At 48.1% G+C, this 16770-nt stretch overlaps 1 protein-coding gene across 3 annotated transcripts in view; it reads left to right on the top strand.

The window, feature by feature from the left end:
• The window catches only part of LOC139050695 (venom metalloproteinase BumaMPs1-like), a 35452-nt gene that overhangs the window by 4167 nt on the left and 14515 nt on the right, over window positions 1-16770 (top strand). For 2 of the 3 annotated variants that reach the window (XM_070527317.1, XM_070527316.1), the window contains 4 exons: window positions 9323-9447; window positions 9632-9681; window positions 13370-13478; window positions 13736-13879. In XM_070527317.1, coding sequence (XP_070383418.1) covers window positions 9323-9447; window positions 9632-9681; window positions 13370-13478; window positions 13736-13879 — 428 coding nt within the window. The remainder of the gene's footprint in view (window positions 1-9322; window positions 9448-9631; window positions 9682-13369; window positions 13479-13735; window positions 13880-16770) is intronic. The other variant, XM_070527318.1, reaches the window with a different exon arrangement.

Here is a 16770-nt window from a genome sequence, read left to right as displayed (position 1 = left end):
GACATAACTGCAAAATCACTTAACAAGGGGCTTAAGGCGTGGATAGGGCCACGCAAGTAGTCTGCATTATACGGCACTGATATCTAGAAAAAAATGAAGACCGGGATTCTGTAACTGTAATTATCGGAAGCGTGCGAAGCGTGTGCTCGTAGGTAAGACTGGCGTGCCGTGGTTTTTTGCGCGCTGCTTTGCCAAGCAGCTGGGGCGCAACGTTAACTCACCTAGGCAGCGCCACTTTACTCTCCGAACTAACTACTTTACACATATAACGGCTCTGTGAGAATCACGTGGGACCCATTGCGCACGATCAGTGCTGCCTTCCGCTGCCTTCGAGGCTGTCGCGCAGGCACCACTATGAAGACAAGAGGGCACAGCCTCCCTTCCCGTCTTGCCGCGACCACGAATTACCGCTCAATGTGAGTTCCCACACTAGGAGCACTTATAGCATGCCTTTGTGCCCATACCTGGCTCCAGGCCACACACTTCGCGCCTAGAACCCGTTTTTCAATGCAACGAGAGTTTATTTCTTTCTAGGAGATTAATGACATCACTTTAGAACGTGAAACACTGGTATTGCATTCCTCATGACGTATATCTTATATATTAGGCAATTTATAATTTTTTTATACTATATTATTAGGCATATGGATAGAATTGAACATGCTCTCAGGAACGGAAGAAGCCTAAAAGCAGTGAAGAAGAAACTAGGAATAGGCAAGAATCAGATGTATGCGTTAAGAGACCAAGCCGGCAATATCATTAGTAATATGGATGAGATAGTTCAAGTGGCTGAGGAGTTCTGCAGATATTTATGCAGTACTAGTGGCACCCACGAAGATAATGTGCAAGAGAATAGTCTAGAGGAATTCGAAATCCCACAAGTAACGCCGGAAGAAGTAAAGACCGCCTTGGGAGCTATTAAAAGAGGGAAGGCAGCTGGGGAGGATCAGGTAACAGCAGATTTGTTGAAGGAAGGTTGGCAGATTGTTCTTGAAAAACTGGCCACCCTGTATGCGCAATGCCTCATGACCTCAAGAGTACTGGAATCTTGGAAGAACGCGAACATAATCCTAATCCATAAGAAAGGGGACGCCAAAGACTTGAAAAAGTTATAGACCGATCAGCTTACTGTCCGTTGCCTACAAAGTATTTACTAAGGTAATTGCAAATAGAATCAGGAACACCTTACGCTTCAGTCAACCAAAGACCCAGGTAGGATTCCGTAAAGGCTACTCAACAATAGACCATATTCACACTATTAATCAGATAATACAGAAATGTGCGGAATATAACCAACCCTTATATAGCTTTCATTGATGATGAAAAAGCGTTTGATTTGGTCGAAACCTCAGCAGTCATGGAGGCATTACGGAATCAGGGAGTAGACAAGCCGTATGTAAAAAAAAATGGCTGTGGCTTAGCTAAGGTTACGCCCAGGATGCGAAGCATACTAGCCTTTATTTTAACGCGACAGCGTTAAGGAGCTCGTGTCGCAGAAAAGCCGGTGTCGTCGGTGTCGGTGTCTGCGGCGTTGCACTTCATGAATAAATCGTTGTCGCGCCGAACGCTGCGTTGCTCGACGCTCACCGCGTCCGATGCGGGGGGCGACGCCGCGAGCGACGGCGCGAGTTGGAGCCCCGTTTCTCCTCTGTCGTGACGTCACGGTGTCACGTGGTATTGAAGGCGACACCGCCGCGCCTGAGGAGCTGGGTTGAGCTCTAGTAGTAAGCTTCGCATAAAATACTGAAAAATATCTATAGCGGCTCTACAGCCACCGTAGTCCTCCATAAAGAAAGCAACAAAATCCCAATAAAGAAAGGCATCAGGCAGGGAGATGCGATCTCTCCAATGCAATTCGCAGCATGTTTACAGGAGGTATTCAGAGACCTGGAGTGGAAGGAATTGGGGATAAGAGTTAATGGAGAATACCTTCGTAACTTGCGATTCGCTGATGATATTGCCTTGCTTAGTAACTCAAGGGACCAATTGCAATGCATGCTCACTGACCTGGAGAGGCAAAGCAGAAGAGTGGGTCTAAAAATTAATCTGCAGAAAACTAAAGTAATGTCTAACAGTCTCGGAAGAGAAGAGCAGTTTACGATAGGTAGCGAGACACTGGTAGTGGTAAGGGAATACATCTACTTAGGGCAGGTAGTGACCGTGGATCCGGATCATGAGACTGAAATAATCAGAAGAATAAGAATGGGCTGGAGTGCGTTTGGCAGGCATTCTCAGATCATGAACAGTAGGTTGCCATTATCCATCAAGAGATAAGTGCATAACAGCTGTGTCTCAACAGTACTTACGTACAGCGCGGAAACCTGGAGGCTTACGAAAAGGGTTCTACCTCAATTGAGGACGACGCAACGGGCTATGGAAAGAAGAATTATGGGTGTAACGTTAAGGAATAAGAAAAGATCAGATTGGGTGAGTGAACAAACGCGAGTTAATGACATCATAGTTGAAATCAAGAAACAAAATGGGCATGGGCGGGACATGTAATGAGGAGGGAAGATAACCGATGGTCATTAAGGGTTACGGAATGGATTCCAAGGGAAGGGAAGCGTAGCAGGGGGCGGCAGAAGGTTATGTGGGCGGATGAGATTAAGAAGACTGCAGGGACAACATGACCACAATTAGTACGTGACCGGGGTAGTTGGAGAAGCATGGGAGAGGCCTTTGCCCTGCAGTGGGCATAACCAAGCTGCTGCTGCTGCTGATGATGATGATTAGGCATTTTTGAGCCACTCTTGGCTGGCTAGAGTGATGCTTTAGACGCTGGTGTGAGTAGTTATATACTACTTTGCGTTAAAAGATAAACGTCGCGTAATGGCGCCCAGTTACAAGTACACCGTGCAATACAAAGTATTGTCATCCGACGCGAAATCGAAGCCGCATCTCCTGTCACGACCCCAACCCATGGCCCCGAAAATTACCATGTGACAGTCTCATTGATACAGTCTGTCGTGCGCGAAGAATTGGCCAATGTTGGCTTGATCAACGTCTGCTCAGTTAATCGGCCTCACTACACTCCGTCCTGTAGTGTCATACGCGCTGTAAGATTCATCGGACGATCTCGCCGCTACCACTATTTGTGAGAGTTGTCGGACGATCTACCTCGAGCTGTAGGCCGATCTAACCGCTGCCATTCAGATGTAAGATTTGTAGTCGTAGCTGTAGGAAGGAGCTTGAATCTTCGTCTGGACTTACGAGAGCAGGATTTATTTACATGATATTCGCAGTTGAACATGAGATACATCGACAGTCTAGCGTGACTCCCAAATGGAGCCCGCAAGACGAGCATACAGCAAACAAGCACACAGCTCACGAGTACATTTGGAGAACGACAACAAGCACACACTAGCAGCCGACAATCGCTACTTATAAGCACTCTGCTAGACGTCATATTTCGACGTCATTGAAGATGACCCGCCCTTTTGGAGGAGGAGGAGGGCTCACATACACGTGCCGCACACACACACAGGTGTAATGGTCCGGAGCCGACGTCAGAGGGGCTTCGTAGAACTCTCAGCCGAACCGGGTAGCGCGTCCGTTAAGCACATTGTCTTGCGTCTTGGTCGGCGCGTGGGAAGGAGCCTTCGTCGGCGTTCCCGCGGCAACTCCCCCACTCATAGCAGAACAGGAGGGCGTTGCGTGTTGTGCACAAAGCCTGCTTCGTCGAAGTCGGAGCCATCCCGGGTGGCGTTCCCGGGTAGCACATTGTCTGGTGTCTCGAAAAGCGCATGGGGAGGTTCCGCCAATTACCTCCCGTCGAGAACTTCCATGAGCTGACCCCTCGCCACGTGGCTGCCGGTTATCCGCAGTTCTCTGAAGTGCGCCACCGTCCTGGTTGGATCGAAACACGTGCAGCGGGCTGAAATAGCTGCAGGCTGATCCTAACAGCGCCCACAACCTGAATGCCCCAACGTGGTATCGCAACCCGGCCGAATGGCGTACTCCAGACGACAGGCCTATATGCTTCACTTGTGGCCGTATCGGCCATATTTCACGTCACTGCCGGTCTTCGTGGAATTCGACCCCCTGGTCCTACCACCCATCCCACGGCCCTCATGCTGCTCCTCGGTTCGCCCCGCAAGTGCAGCCAGCAAGTTCCTACCCTCTTCCTACCCGCTCTTCCTACCCGCTCTAGCCGCTCTCCTTCGCAACGTCGCCGCTTGTCCCGATCGGCCCCATCTCGCCAATCACCGTCCCCCAGCTCCTTCTGGTGCACCCTTCCGGAAACCCAACGGGTGCAGCACCTAGAGGTGATGCTGCAAAGCCAACCCGACGCAAAAATCCTCTTCTGACCTTGCCGACACATCGGAACCTCATTAAAGTGAACGTGGATGGTGTACCTGTTACGGCTCTGATTGACACTGGTGCGCACGTATCTGTGATGAATGCTCAGCTTCGGAATCATCTCAAGAAAGTCCTCACTCCTGCTCCGTCGCCTGTGGGCCAAGTCGCCGACCGTGGAACACCAGCCGTTATTGGCATGTGTCCGGCTCGCGTGAGTGTCGCCGAGCATCATACTTCTGTTTTATTTTATGTTCTAGAGCACAGCCCTCACGACCTTATCCTGGGCCTTGACTTTCTGTCTACACATTCCGCTTTGAATGGACTGTTCTGCTGGTGCTGTGAAACTCGCTCTACCTGCTGCTATTGACCCTCCCGATAGTGCTCCGATACGGCTATGTTTCACAGAGCATATTCGCCTCCCTCACCGTGCCGTTACCTACATAGGTGTCTCCCCCGTTCCCTCTGTACCAGATGGTGACTACATCGTATCCCCTAATCCAGATGTCCTGCTCTCGCATAACGTCGCTTTTCCTCACACCGTCATTACCATCTCGAATAACACGTCCTGCCTTCCACATGTGACCTTTGGACTCGGTACACGAGTACTCCCGCGCGGAATATCCCTGGCGCAAATAGCGCCAGCCAGACTATCACATTTCTGCTTTAACTTGTGACAACTCCTCGTGTTCAACTCTTGCTTCGCCATCTGACCCTTCAGACTTGAATGCCCTAACAAAAATGATTGCTCCCGATCTTCCGCCCCAGCGTGGTCAAGAAATGCGTTGCCTCCTTGCCTCATACTAGGACATATTCGACCTTGGAGAGCGCCCTCTAGGACAAGCATCTCTCGTAAAACATCGAATAAACATCGGTGACGCGAGCACGATCCATCGGCGACCCTACCGCGTCTCGCCTACTGAGCGACATATCATTCAACATGAAATTGACAAGATGTTTTCTCGAGACATCATCGAACCTTCTTGCAGCCCATGGGCATCGCCTGTTGTACTAGTTAAAAAGAAGGGCAACAGTTAGCGATTTTGCGTCGGTCATCGACACCTCAGCAAGGTAACAAAGGAAGACGTCTATTCGCTACCACGCATTGACGACGCCCTGGATTGCCTGCATGGAGCACTATATTTTTCGTCCATCGACCTTCGCTCCGGCTACTGGATAATTGCCGTCGACGACATGGACCACGAGAAGACAGCATTTATTACTCCCGATGGCCTGTATCAGTTCAAAGTGATGCCTTTCGGTTTATGTAATGCCCCGGTCACATTTGAACGATGATGGACGCCCTCCTACACGGTTTCAAGTGGTCCATCTGCTTATGTTACCTGGACGCTGTGATCGTCTTTTCGCCGACTTTTGCGACACACCTCGAACGCCTATCGACGATCCTATCTATTTTCCGTCAGGCCGGGCTACAACTAAATTCGTCCAAGTGCCACTTCGGTCATCGGGAAATTTCTGTGCTCGGGCATCTTGTCGATTCTTCTGGTGTACGCCCTGATCACGGTAAAATACGGGCAGTGAAAGACTTTCCCGTGCCAACTTGCACGGAGGGTCGAATAATGCAATAATTTGCATTATTCTACTTACTGTGTTGCATTGATTTATTGTATGTGCAATTGTGTCCTTCGTACATGTACATGTATATATAAGTACGTATATGTGTGTATTATGTGCGTATTATGTGTATATATGTATACATTTTTTTTTGTTGCACTGTTGTCTGCTGTGCTCGTGGGGACAGGGGCCTAGTTAGGCGTGAATAGTCTCGCCTTTTGCTCCGGTGCTATGACAACCTTGTATTGTCAAAATTTTAATAAACTTAAAACTTCAAACTAGTGCATAGGATGTTCGCAGCTTCTTGGGCCTTTGCTCCTACTTCCGTCGGTTTGTCCGAAATTTTGCAAACTTTGCGTGCCCTCTCAGTCAGCTCCTCAAGAAAGACACTGCATTCATTTGGGGCCCTGAGCAAGCTGGTGCTTTCACTGAGCTGATTGGGCTGCTTACGTCCCCGCCAATCCTTGCTCACTTTGATGCGTCAGCCCCAGCAGAAGTCCGTACCGATGCCAGTGGCCACAGTATTGGCGCTATTTTGGCACAGAAACAACAAGGGCGAGAACGTGTTATTGCCTACGCCAGCCGCCTTCTTTCCTCTGCTGAGCGCAATTATTCCATCACTGAACACGAGTGTCTGGCTCTCGTTTGGGCAGTGGGTAAATTCCGCCCCTATTTGTACGGCCGCCAATTGACAGTCATCACTGATCACCACGCTCTGTGCTGGCTTTCGTCGCTCAAGTATCCTTCAGGGCGCCTTGGCCGCTGGGCTCTGCGCCTTCAAGAATACAACTACTCAGTTGTATACAAGACTGGCCACTTACATCAAGTTGCGGACTGCCTGTCGCGCCATTCTGTCGACCCTCCTGACGTTTCTGCGGCTGGCATACCTGTCACCGTTCTCTCTCTGGCTGGTTTTCGCGATATTGGAGCCGAACAACGTCGGGACGCCTCCTTACAAGACCTTCTTCAACGGCTCACTTCAACGACTCCCCATCCTTCCCGTCGCATGTTCGAACTCCATGATGGTATATTGTACCGCTCTAACATGCGCCTGGAGGGCCCTGCCCGACTCTTCATCATTGTGCCTGGGCATCTGCATCAGACTGCTCTCGCCCAGCTTCATGATGTACCGACTGCAGGTCACCTTGGCGTGTCACGGACTTATGACCGCGTTCGTCGGAGCTTGTTTTGGCCTGGTCGATACCGTGACGTCTGCCATTATGTCGCTACGTGTGACCTTTGTCAACGACGCAAAAAGCCGACCACACTCCCTGCTGGTCACCTTCAACCACTTGACGTACCATCAGAACCATTCTTCCGTGTAGGTGTTGATCTTCCAGGCCCTTTTCCTACGTCTGCTTCGGGAAACAAGTGGATTGCTGTAGCAACAGACTACGCCACCCGATATGCAATCACACGGGCTCTTCCGACAAGCTGTGCAACCGATGTCGCCGACTTCCTCCTAGAGAACGTTATCCTTCACCACGGAGCCCCTCGACAGCTCCTCACCGACCGAGGCCGTTACTTTCTTTCTAAAGTTGTCAATGACATTCTACACTCGTGCGCGACTAAACACAAACTTGCTACTGCTTATCATCCACAAAGGAACGGTCAAACTGAGCGCCTTAACCGCACCCTTACTGACATGCTGTCCACGTATGTCTCCGCTGACCATCGCGACTGGGATGTTGCGCTGCCGTTCGTTACTTTCGCCCATAATTCGTCTCGCCATGATATCACAGGCTTGCCTCCATTCTTCCTCTTGTTTCGCAGCGACCCTGCGCTACCTTTCGACACCGTTCTGCCTGCTAGTCTGAATTCCACATCCGAGTACGCCCGTAAAGCCATACTCAAAGCACAAGAAGCACGCCATATTGCCCGACGTCGACTTGTGGAGTCGCAGGAGAATCAGCGGCGCTTATATGACGCCCGCCATCGTGACGTCCATTACACACCGGGCGCCCTGGTTCGCCTTTGGTCACCGTCGCGACGTGTTGGCCTCTCGGAGAAGTTACTTTCACGCTACTCTGGCCCTTACCGTGTCTTGCGTCAAGTAACTGACGTCACGTACGAAATCGCCTCTCTTGAGCCAACCATGACTCAGCAACGCTCCGACGTAGTCGACGTCGCGCGTCTTAAGTTGTATCATTCGCCCACCTCCTAACCAGCACCGAGCCGGTGTTTCAGCCGCCGGGGGTCATGTGGCACGCTGACGAAGAAGATGTTTTAATCCTGGTCGGAAGAACACGACGCTCTGAACTTCGCCCGCTGTCTACCACGTTGTCAGCTGCTACAATTATTGTAAATATCTTGTAAATATACGTCTGAATGTTTTTAACCCCGTAACAGTACTTAACCCAGTTTTTCGGCGACCGATGGCACTTGGCGCTCTTTAGTGACCTCCCTTTGAAGCACCGACCAAGAACAAAGCTCCCTATAAACTATACTTCGACTAGACTCAGCCTTTGCGGTATTGCGTCATGAATGTTCACCAATGCTGGCAACAGAATTAAGAAAATAGGTGCAACTCCATTCTCGCACTTCTCTTTTTCAAAATATGGGCGTAGCTAGCAGACAAATTCGCAACGGCATGATAACCAACTGAACCCCATGGATCTTGAGCAAAGGTGGCTAGTGACTTTAAGAGATGGAAATATAGCAGTGCGCTTTTTGTACCACAACTTTATTGTTGGGCGTCCTATAATACAAGAAAGTAGATAACACCTTAAAACATGTAACACACAAATGACGTCTTCTAGGTTCATGCACTCGCCATTAGCACAACTGAAATGCAAAAAAAGCCACAGAGAAAAGAGGCATACAGTGGAGAAAAATGTTACGTTGTTCTTTCTTTGATACAAAATTGGGCTGGTTTGCAGGCTTCAACACACATTCTATTAACAAGCAGGGCGCAGAGGTTCTTTGTCATCAATATGGCCATGACGATAAAAATCAAGTATGAATTATGTTCTTGGCAGCGTCAGTTTCCGGACTATGTATTTTCGGCGATGTCCACACCACCGGTATTTCGCTCATGACGTGCTATGGACATTGCTGGTTTGAAAGTTCTTTGAAAGGACATCGCCTTGAAAGTTCTTTGAAAGTTCTTTGAAAGGACATCGCCTACGGTTTCGGCCCAAGGAGCTCCTCGCGTGCGATCTCCAACGGCTTAAACCCCCTCAGGACCTCAATAAAGTTCTTGACTGACTGACTGAAAGGACAAGTACTTTCGATGCAAAAAACTGAAATGATCACAGTCTCCTACATTTTCTCAGAGGTACTTGTAGTGTCCTGTACACCTTTCGTATTGGGGTGTGTACAGCGCGCTGGTGCGTTCTTCCTTTGGAACCACTGATGATATAGAAAACAAGCAAAATGCCCTCAAAGAATGAAAATTACTCCAATATTACGCATATGCGCCTCAAAAGCTTTCCCTTGCATTTTCACGCAGGACGATCCTTTCGCTGAACATAAGCAGGGCTTTCTTTATGCGCCAGGTACCTTAAGAGGACTGAGAGAATATAATAATAAAGGCAAAATACCTGGAAATGCTGACATGGTGTATCTTATAACCGGGTAAGTAAACGTATTTTATGTATTTTAGGTTACTCTTAAAGCCGGACGTTACGCTAGCTGCATTATCAGGTGTGCTCGGTCCACCATAAATAAATGTTAGAAACAAATCATTGCAGTTGTGCGCAGAAATGTATAGAGCACCATTTTTTTAGCAAAACCCCATCTTAATAATCTTTTATTACAGCCAAGATCTTGGAAATGAGCAAGATGGAAAGTTGACCAATTTTGTAACAGGTGAGTCGAATATGTTTCGAGGGGACTAAATGTACTTGTGCACATCCTACAGTACTCCATGACTGCGGTGTTAAGATATGTACGACGTAGGTATGTCTACCCTATTTACTCTCATAGACTTAGTGAAGTATCCAACGAAACTTCGATAACTTTGTTGTCATGCGAGGGATTGCAGTCGGTTAATCTTGTCCTGTGTTAAGTGCAGAGCTGAGTTTGTCCTACTGGTCCCCTCACTACGTATTTCATTAGGTGGTCTAAAGGTAGTCTTTTTATTACATTACACACAATACCCCAACAGGTCCCATGTTGAAAAAAATCAATTCACATACTTCTCGCACAAAATTTGAAGTCAGGAAAGTTAAGGGGTGGTGTTAAAATCATAAGAGAAAAACCCTAATACAGAGCAGAGCTTTCCTTTCATTATCAGTCGTCTCAAGAAATATTCGCAGGGCTACCACTAGAGGCAAAACTTAACCACAATGTTCGTGCAGAATTGTCGTATAAATAGTACGTCTACCGACCAACAGCGTTTCGATTGCTTACGAGACACGTACACTTGCTCATAGAATTGCATTTATAGTTTAATAGCAATGTGTGCTATTGAATTCAATTCGCCATTACCAGCACTTTTGGGCAGCGTCATGAACATGGGCTTGGGCGCAGAAACGTACAATTCTCATGAAGCCAGGCGATGTCGAGAGCAAGAGGATAAAATCATGGCCGCCGAGGTTTTATGACGTCGCTCGCTTCTGCAAAAGCACATCCCAGTGATCATAAATGGCACGCTTCATTTTTCTTGTGGCTATTCTCATAGGTTCAATAAGTCATCTGGTGCGTATTGCGATACAAATGATTAACTTCACCTCTCGCACTTTTAAGGTATATCTTTTTCATACAGCGTGGGTCCTTGGTGCAACTTGACGATCAATAAGTGAGAAATTTCGTCTTGTCATGCGGTGCCTCTCTTGCGGAAAGCTAGCTAATACTAAGACTCGAGCTTCCAGTTCTTTCTTACTTTTGAGCTTTGACTACGGGTGAGGCATTAAACCCGAATATTTGTGATTAGTCACTTTGACCTTGGCACAGTGTACCAAACGTTTTAGCTGCAATTTCTGCGAGGCATTGCCAAGACAACGCATCTGGCAGTCTTTGCAACACCTTTGCACATATTCTAATGAAGAATGAATAATTAGGTCGTTAGGAAAGGCAATAACTTATCTGTAATTACCGCAGTCATCAGCAAGGAGCCCAATCTTTACATTAGTCTATAGGGGGCAAATCAATAATAAATACCTTGAACAAAATTAAGATTCTAAATACTTTGTTGTGCCCCTGATGTGAGTGGGCTTAAACTAGATGCAGTGACGTAATGGTAGAAATTATAAGCGATCACTGAAGTAAATTTTAATATCATGAACAGTACTGCTACTTCGGAGGATTGGTTCTAATTGTTTTACTAGTTACTTTTGTGAGACGCCGTAGAAAGCTTTAAAGAAATGTAAAATACAGGTCGATTTGCTTGTGCTTAGCAATGGCTACAGAACCTCTGTTTTTTCTGCAACCTCGATAATTGTTGATAGGCCTTTGAAGAAACAAGAAACCATGCTGGGCCGGAGACAGGGCCGGAGATGGTTCAGGCAGCGTTTGCGTTTTTCAAAGCTCTTACGGTGGCGACGAGTGATAACAGCACGTGCAGTTACCGCAACGACTGGCTTTTTCGATCGACATCGAGAGGCGCATAGCACTTGCCTAGTCGGTTGTCGATCGCGTCGGCTAAACGTCGCGACGAGTGCCTGGCGACAGCATGTCATATAGGCATAATGTGCGAATAACTTATAATTAAGTTACCGCGGATGATTTGTTGTTATATCCAACGAGTGGGGAAGTCTGTCCTGTTTTCGCGCCGGCACAATATGGCTAACACACGATCTACCTTGGATGGCCTTGGTTCCTGCCCGCTGGCGGGATCGTCTTTCTCCGGTGTTGTGCTGTTCCGCGATGTTGTAGGCGCGCGCAGTGGGGCAACTCCGAGTGAAAAAGTAGAGCGCTGGCTCCGCTTGCCTTTGCATTGTGGCTCCCTGTTCTCTTAGAAGCAAAACGGTGCGCTCTTTGCTCAGCGTGCGTGAGAGATACATTGCCATGTTCGGGACCAGCCTCTTACAGTTGAAACAGGAGCTTACGGAACGTTTTGTTCTCTCTTGTCGCAAGAGTTCAACGGGCATTTCTCTCTCTCTCCCAGAAGGGAAGAGTGAAAACAACATTGCACTCTCTCTTGGCCCACGGAGTGAGCAAAGCGTTTAACTCCACTCGACAGTTTGCGGGAGTAAAACAATGCTACGAAGAGTAAATAGGCCCCTTTATTCCTGCGATACTCTCCCTAATTTGTAGAGTAGAATTCCAGCTTCAGTCATCAAGAATGACACTGAAGATGTGATAAAGCGGACACAGTACTGCGTAGATACAGATGGACACCTATTCGAACCCGTCCTCTAAGGAAACGGCTGGTGTTCAACGGCGCTTACGAATTCATAGATAAGGACCATTGAAATGCGGTTGTTTTCTTTTTCTGCTGTTTTTTTTTGGAGAAGTCCCGATTGCCCATTCAGTTCCTTTAGAAGTGCGTGTGTTTCACAACTTTATTTAAATATCCTGCAAATTAATCGCCTACGTCTACGGCGAGCCAGGGGCAGCAGAGAGACCCTGTCTCCCGGCAGCTGCCCGGGCTTTCTGGACGACCCATCGTTCGTCCTGGAGATCTGATCTAGTCAGTGGGGCACATTTAGTTACTTGAACGCAGCGGTTTTGCCAATTCTCTACACGTGGGTCGCTTCCCTCTATGTTTATTTGACTTTTAGCTTTTGCCACGAGCTTGTTTGCTATCGCAATAAAAGTGAGCGAGTTGGCATGCGTTCGTGATGTAGTTCGCGCAGCGCTCACGAATGGACAAAGAACGAAGAAGGTACACACCGGACATGCGCTGCAGAGAGGAGGTAGCAGCAGGAGAGCGACAGCAATCCGTATTATGCGCACAAGAAGGTATCACCTGGGTGCATCGTTGAGTTACTGCCGCACCCTTGCAGTGTCGCCAAAAAGGGTGAAGCATAGACGGCGATAAGAAGCTTTAGCCTTGTGCTTGGACTTCTTTGGTGGTGTTGATCTGTACGCTGGTACAACCATTGTCCCGACGGAGCGCGCAAGGCAAGTTCTGCTGAGCGGAAGGAACAGCACCTTGGCAGGGCTGCGAGGCATCTCACAACCCTGGTGTAATGAATACGTACAGTCGACCAAAAAAGTTTACGGACCACGGGATCTCAGAAAATTCACAATATACAAAATATACGAGCAGCCTTTAAACGCAGCCAGTGAAATTGGGCATCATAATGTTGTCCGCATATGCCACAAAAGGCTGGAAATGGGAATAACAGGCTGTGTCTTGAGACTGAGGAGATATTCAGCTATTTGTCAGATCTCTTGGTCCGTAAACTTTTTTGGTCGACTGTACATACATCTCAGAACACTCGCGTGACGAATGCATGCGCTCCTGATGCGGGCAGGAACGATGGTGTGCTTTTAGTGGCGTGCGCCGAACGCTCTTGAAAAGTCTTCAACTTGAATATTGTTAAGTTCAAGTTAAAAGCAGAAAGGGTAGTTCTTGACACGATTTTTAATGCTATATTATTTTCCGTAGGACTCGCATTTGTCGACGGTGTTTGCACACACAATTTTGTGGGCGAAGGCGAAGACACTGCTAGAACTTACACCGGGACCCACACGATGGCTCATGAGCTCGCGCATATGTAAGTAAACCAAAGTTCAAAATCCTTTTGTTTTAATTTGACGAAAGGTATGAAGTGCATTCAACTGCGTTGTATATTTTTGACACCCTTGCCACCTCCAGCTGCTCGATTTCTGTTTACTAATATTTTGGATGATTATTAATATAGCCAGAGAGTTTGCTCCGTCATTTATTCCTTTAAAATCAACGTCTAAGTAAGGTGTGCGCTCCAGAAGAATGACTATCAGCAATTAATGCATTCGTGGACTCATCGCGCAGACTCGGAGCACCACATGACGAAGCCCGGCCTAAAGATCCAGAATGCGCCTGGTCTCAGGGATACCTGATGAGCTACGTGGACGGCGGAGTGAAAAGATATCAGCTTTCTCCGTGCAGTGAGGACAACATACGGACCGCGTTCAAGTAAGCTGTAGCACAATATTTGACTTGAACCATACATTAAATTTTCAAGTAGGCGATATGGTAACAGCGAAGTGACATCTTTCATTCTGACGTAGTCTAAATGCACTGTCAGTCCTTCGCGCAACTCTTTAAAAAATTATGGGATTTTACGCGCCAAAACCACTTTCTGATTATGAGGCACGCCGTAGTGGAGGACTCCGGAAATTTTGACCACCTGGGGTTCTTTAACGTGCACCTAAATTGACAGTTTAGCAACGCTGCTAAACTGTCTTGGAATTATTTTGCGTGCACGTAGAATAACATGTTTAACTTGAAGACAATTCTAAATGAATAACAACAAAACGCATTTTCGATTTCTCAGCAAGCTTTATGCCGAAAATTAATTTTTTGTTTTTGTTTTTAACGTCGATTGCTTCAACAACCTCTACAGCTGCCACGCATTAAAGCATTTCATTTGTTCATGGGCAAATAATTGTACTGTAAAACTTACTGTACAGTGTATCCATGCATTGTCTGAAATTATTTCTATTGGGAATTTCTTTGTAGACGAGTTGCATAATGTAGCAGAATCTTGCAATATATATATATATATATATATATATATATATATATATATATATATATATATATATATATATATATTGTCATGAACAGTGGTGAAGACAAAGACGTAGTGTGTGGAATTTACTTCCCGTAACGTATTTTTGGCGGACGTTGCGGGCTCTATTCCTCCCGGCCCTCGATCTTCGGAGCCGACGCCACGTTTTTCCCGCCTACATGGCCGAAAACAGTACGCCGTCGTTGCAGGCCACCCTCGCGGCTCTGGCAACCGTCGTCCTTTCGCGTCCCCTCGATCCCGGCACATATTGTGGTACGGACAACAATGACGTCGACGATTGGCTCGAATTGTACGAGCGCGCAACCAAGCACCCCAGGTGGGACGAGAGGCTGATGCTCGCCAACGTCATTTTGTACCTACGGGGCACAGCTCGCGTACCCACGACGAAGAACTGGCGAGTAGCATCGTATGTAAGGAGAAGCTGCGCGAATTCTTCGGGCGATCGGTCGGACGACAAATGACAGCCCGGCATGAACTCGAGGCCAGCTATAACTCAGACGTCAACGGAATCGTACGTCGCATATATCCAAGAAGTACTAGCCTTGTGCCGCACCATTGACAAAGACATGCCAGAGGCAGACAAAGTTGGCCACGTGTTGAAAGGCATAGCTGAAAATGCCTTTAACATATTCGTGCGTAAGCAGTGCAGCACGATTGATTCCATCATAACCGGATGCCATTGGTCTGAACAAGCAAAAAGCAGACGCATTACTCATCGCTTTATCGAACACGGACTCCGAACACGGCTGCGACATCCTCATGTGAAGATCCCGTGACGTCCCCTCCGTTCTCAACGCCTAACTAAACCAGAATTGTTCGCCAGGAGTTCGAAGTCATAGCTCCAGTCGCTTATCAGGCACCTGCTCACGACTATTTGTCGACCATATCCCTCATTCAAGCCGTCTTTCGTCAACAGGTTTCGAATATGGGCATTCCACAAGCCACTTGTCATGCACCTCAGCCCATGTGCGCTTCCGGTCCTCACACAGAACGCTTCTCTGCCCCAATTGCTGCTGCTGCCGCTTCCGCCCCGTGGTTCACACCCCGCTACAGAAACCCATCTGAGTGGCGCACTCCAGACGATTGATCAATCTGCTTTTCTTGCTTTCGCGTTGGCCATATTTCACACCGCTGTCGCAATCGTCGTTATTACCGACCATGGTCCCCGGTAACCACTGACAAGATCGTGACCCGTCTTCTAACACACATCTTCTCGGCAACCCCCTTCCGGCCCATGAATATCACCGTCTATTTTCGCGCTCTGCACCGACGCACGCCGATATTGCCGCTTCATGACACTGGTCTAGCCAATTGCCGTCACCTCAGAGTCGCCAATCGCACTCTCCTCAACGCTGTCGCCTCTCTCCCCCACTTACTCTGGCGACCCACGGGATAACTAGCCAGTGCAGCTCCGGGAGGTGAGGCTTCGTTGACGACAAGGGCCGAAAAACCTCTATTGACCCCAACTTCAAGTGCAATTTGCTCTGTGTTCTCGTCAACAGCGTGACGTTTACTGCTCTCATTGATATTGGCGCACACATATCTGTTATGAGTTCTACGCTCTGACACTGCCTACGAAAAGTGCTGACACCTGCCGTCTGTCCTACTGTGCGAGTAGCTGACGACGCCCGAACACCGGTTCTTGGCACGTGCACTGCCCGCGTTACTGTTGCCGTCCACAACGCTTCAGTTCTATTCGCTGTTCTCGACGCTTGCCCACATGATGTCATTCTTGGCATTGACTTCTTGACCACCCACTCTGCCCTCATCGATTGTTCTACCGGCATATTGCGGCTCGAACTGCCATTGTGTCCTGGTGACGCCGCATTACGTAACACTGGCCTACGTTCTGGGGAGTTTCTACGACTGCCTGCTCATTCTGCTACCAACGTCCTTCTGTCCCTGTTTCCTCCAGTCCCTGATGTCGACTATGTTGTCGCTCCCCTCACAGATCTGATCCTCTTGCGCAACATCTCACTTCCTCACACCATAGTGGTTGCTACCAACAACAGAATGATGCTTCCAGTCCTCAACTTTTCTACTTCGACCCATATTATTCCTCAAGGAATTTCACTGGCCGAACTGTCACCGCTGGAAGAACGTGCAGTTCCTGCATTCGCTGCTGACGCTGAGACCATGCCGCAACCTGTCATACCGGCGCCAACCAAGGCACTTGTGAACAAAATGATATTCGCCGACATATTACCTTCCCAAAGTGAAGTCCGATTTTCTTGCATGGACTTTCTTGCTGTTGAGAGCAGTCCACTATGTC

The sequence above is a fragment of the Dermacentor albipictus genome, chromosome 10, assembly GCF_038994185.2.
Source record: "Dermacentor albipictus isolate Rhodes 1998 colony chromosome 10, USDA_Dalb.pri_finalv2, whole genome shotgun sequence".
NCBI lineage: Eukaryota > Metazoa > Arthropoda > Arachnida > Ixodida > Ixodidae > Dermacentor > Dermacentor albipictus.
The sequence above is the reverse complement of the archived record's forward strand: the minus strand, read 5'-3'. Positions and strand labels throughout refer to the sequence as shown.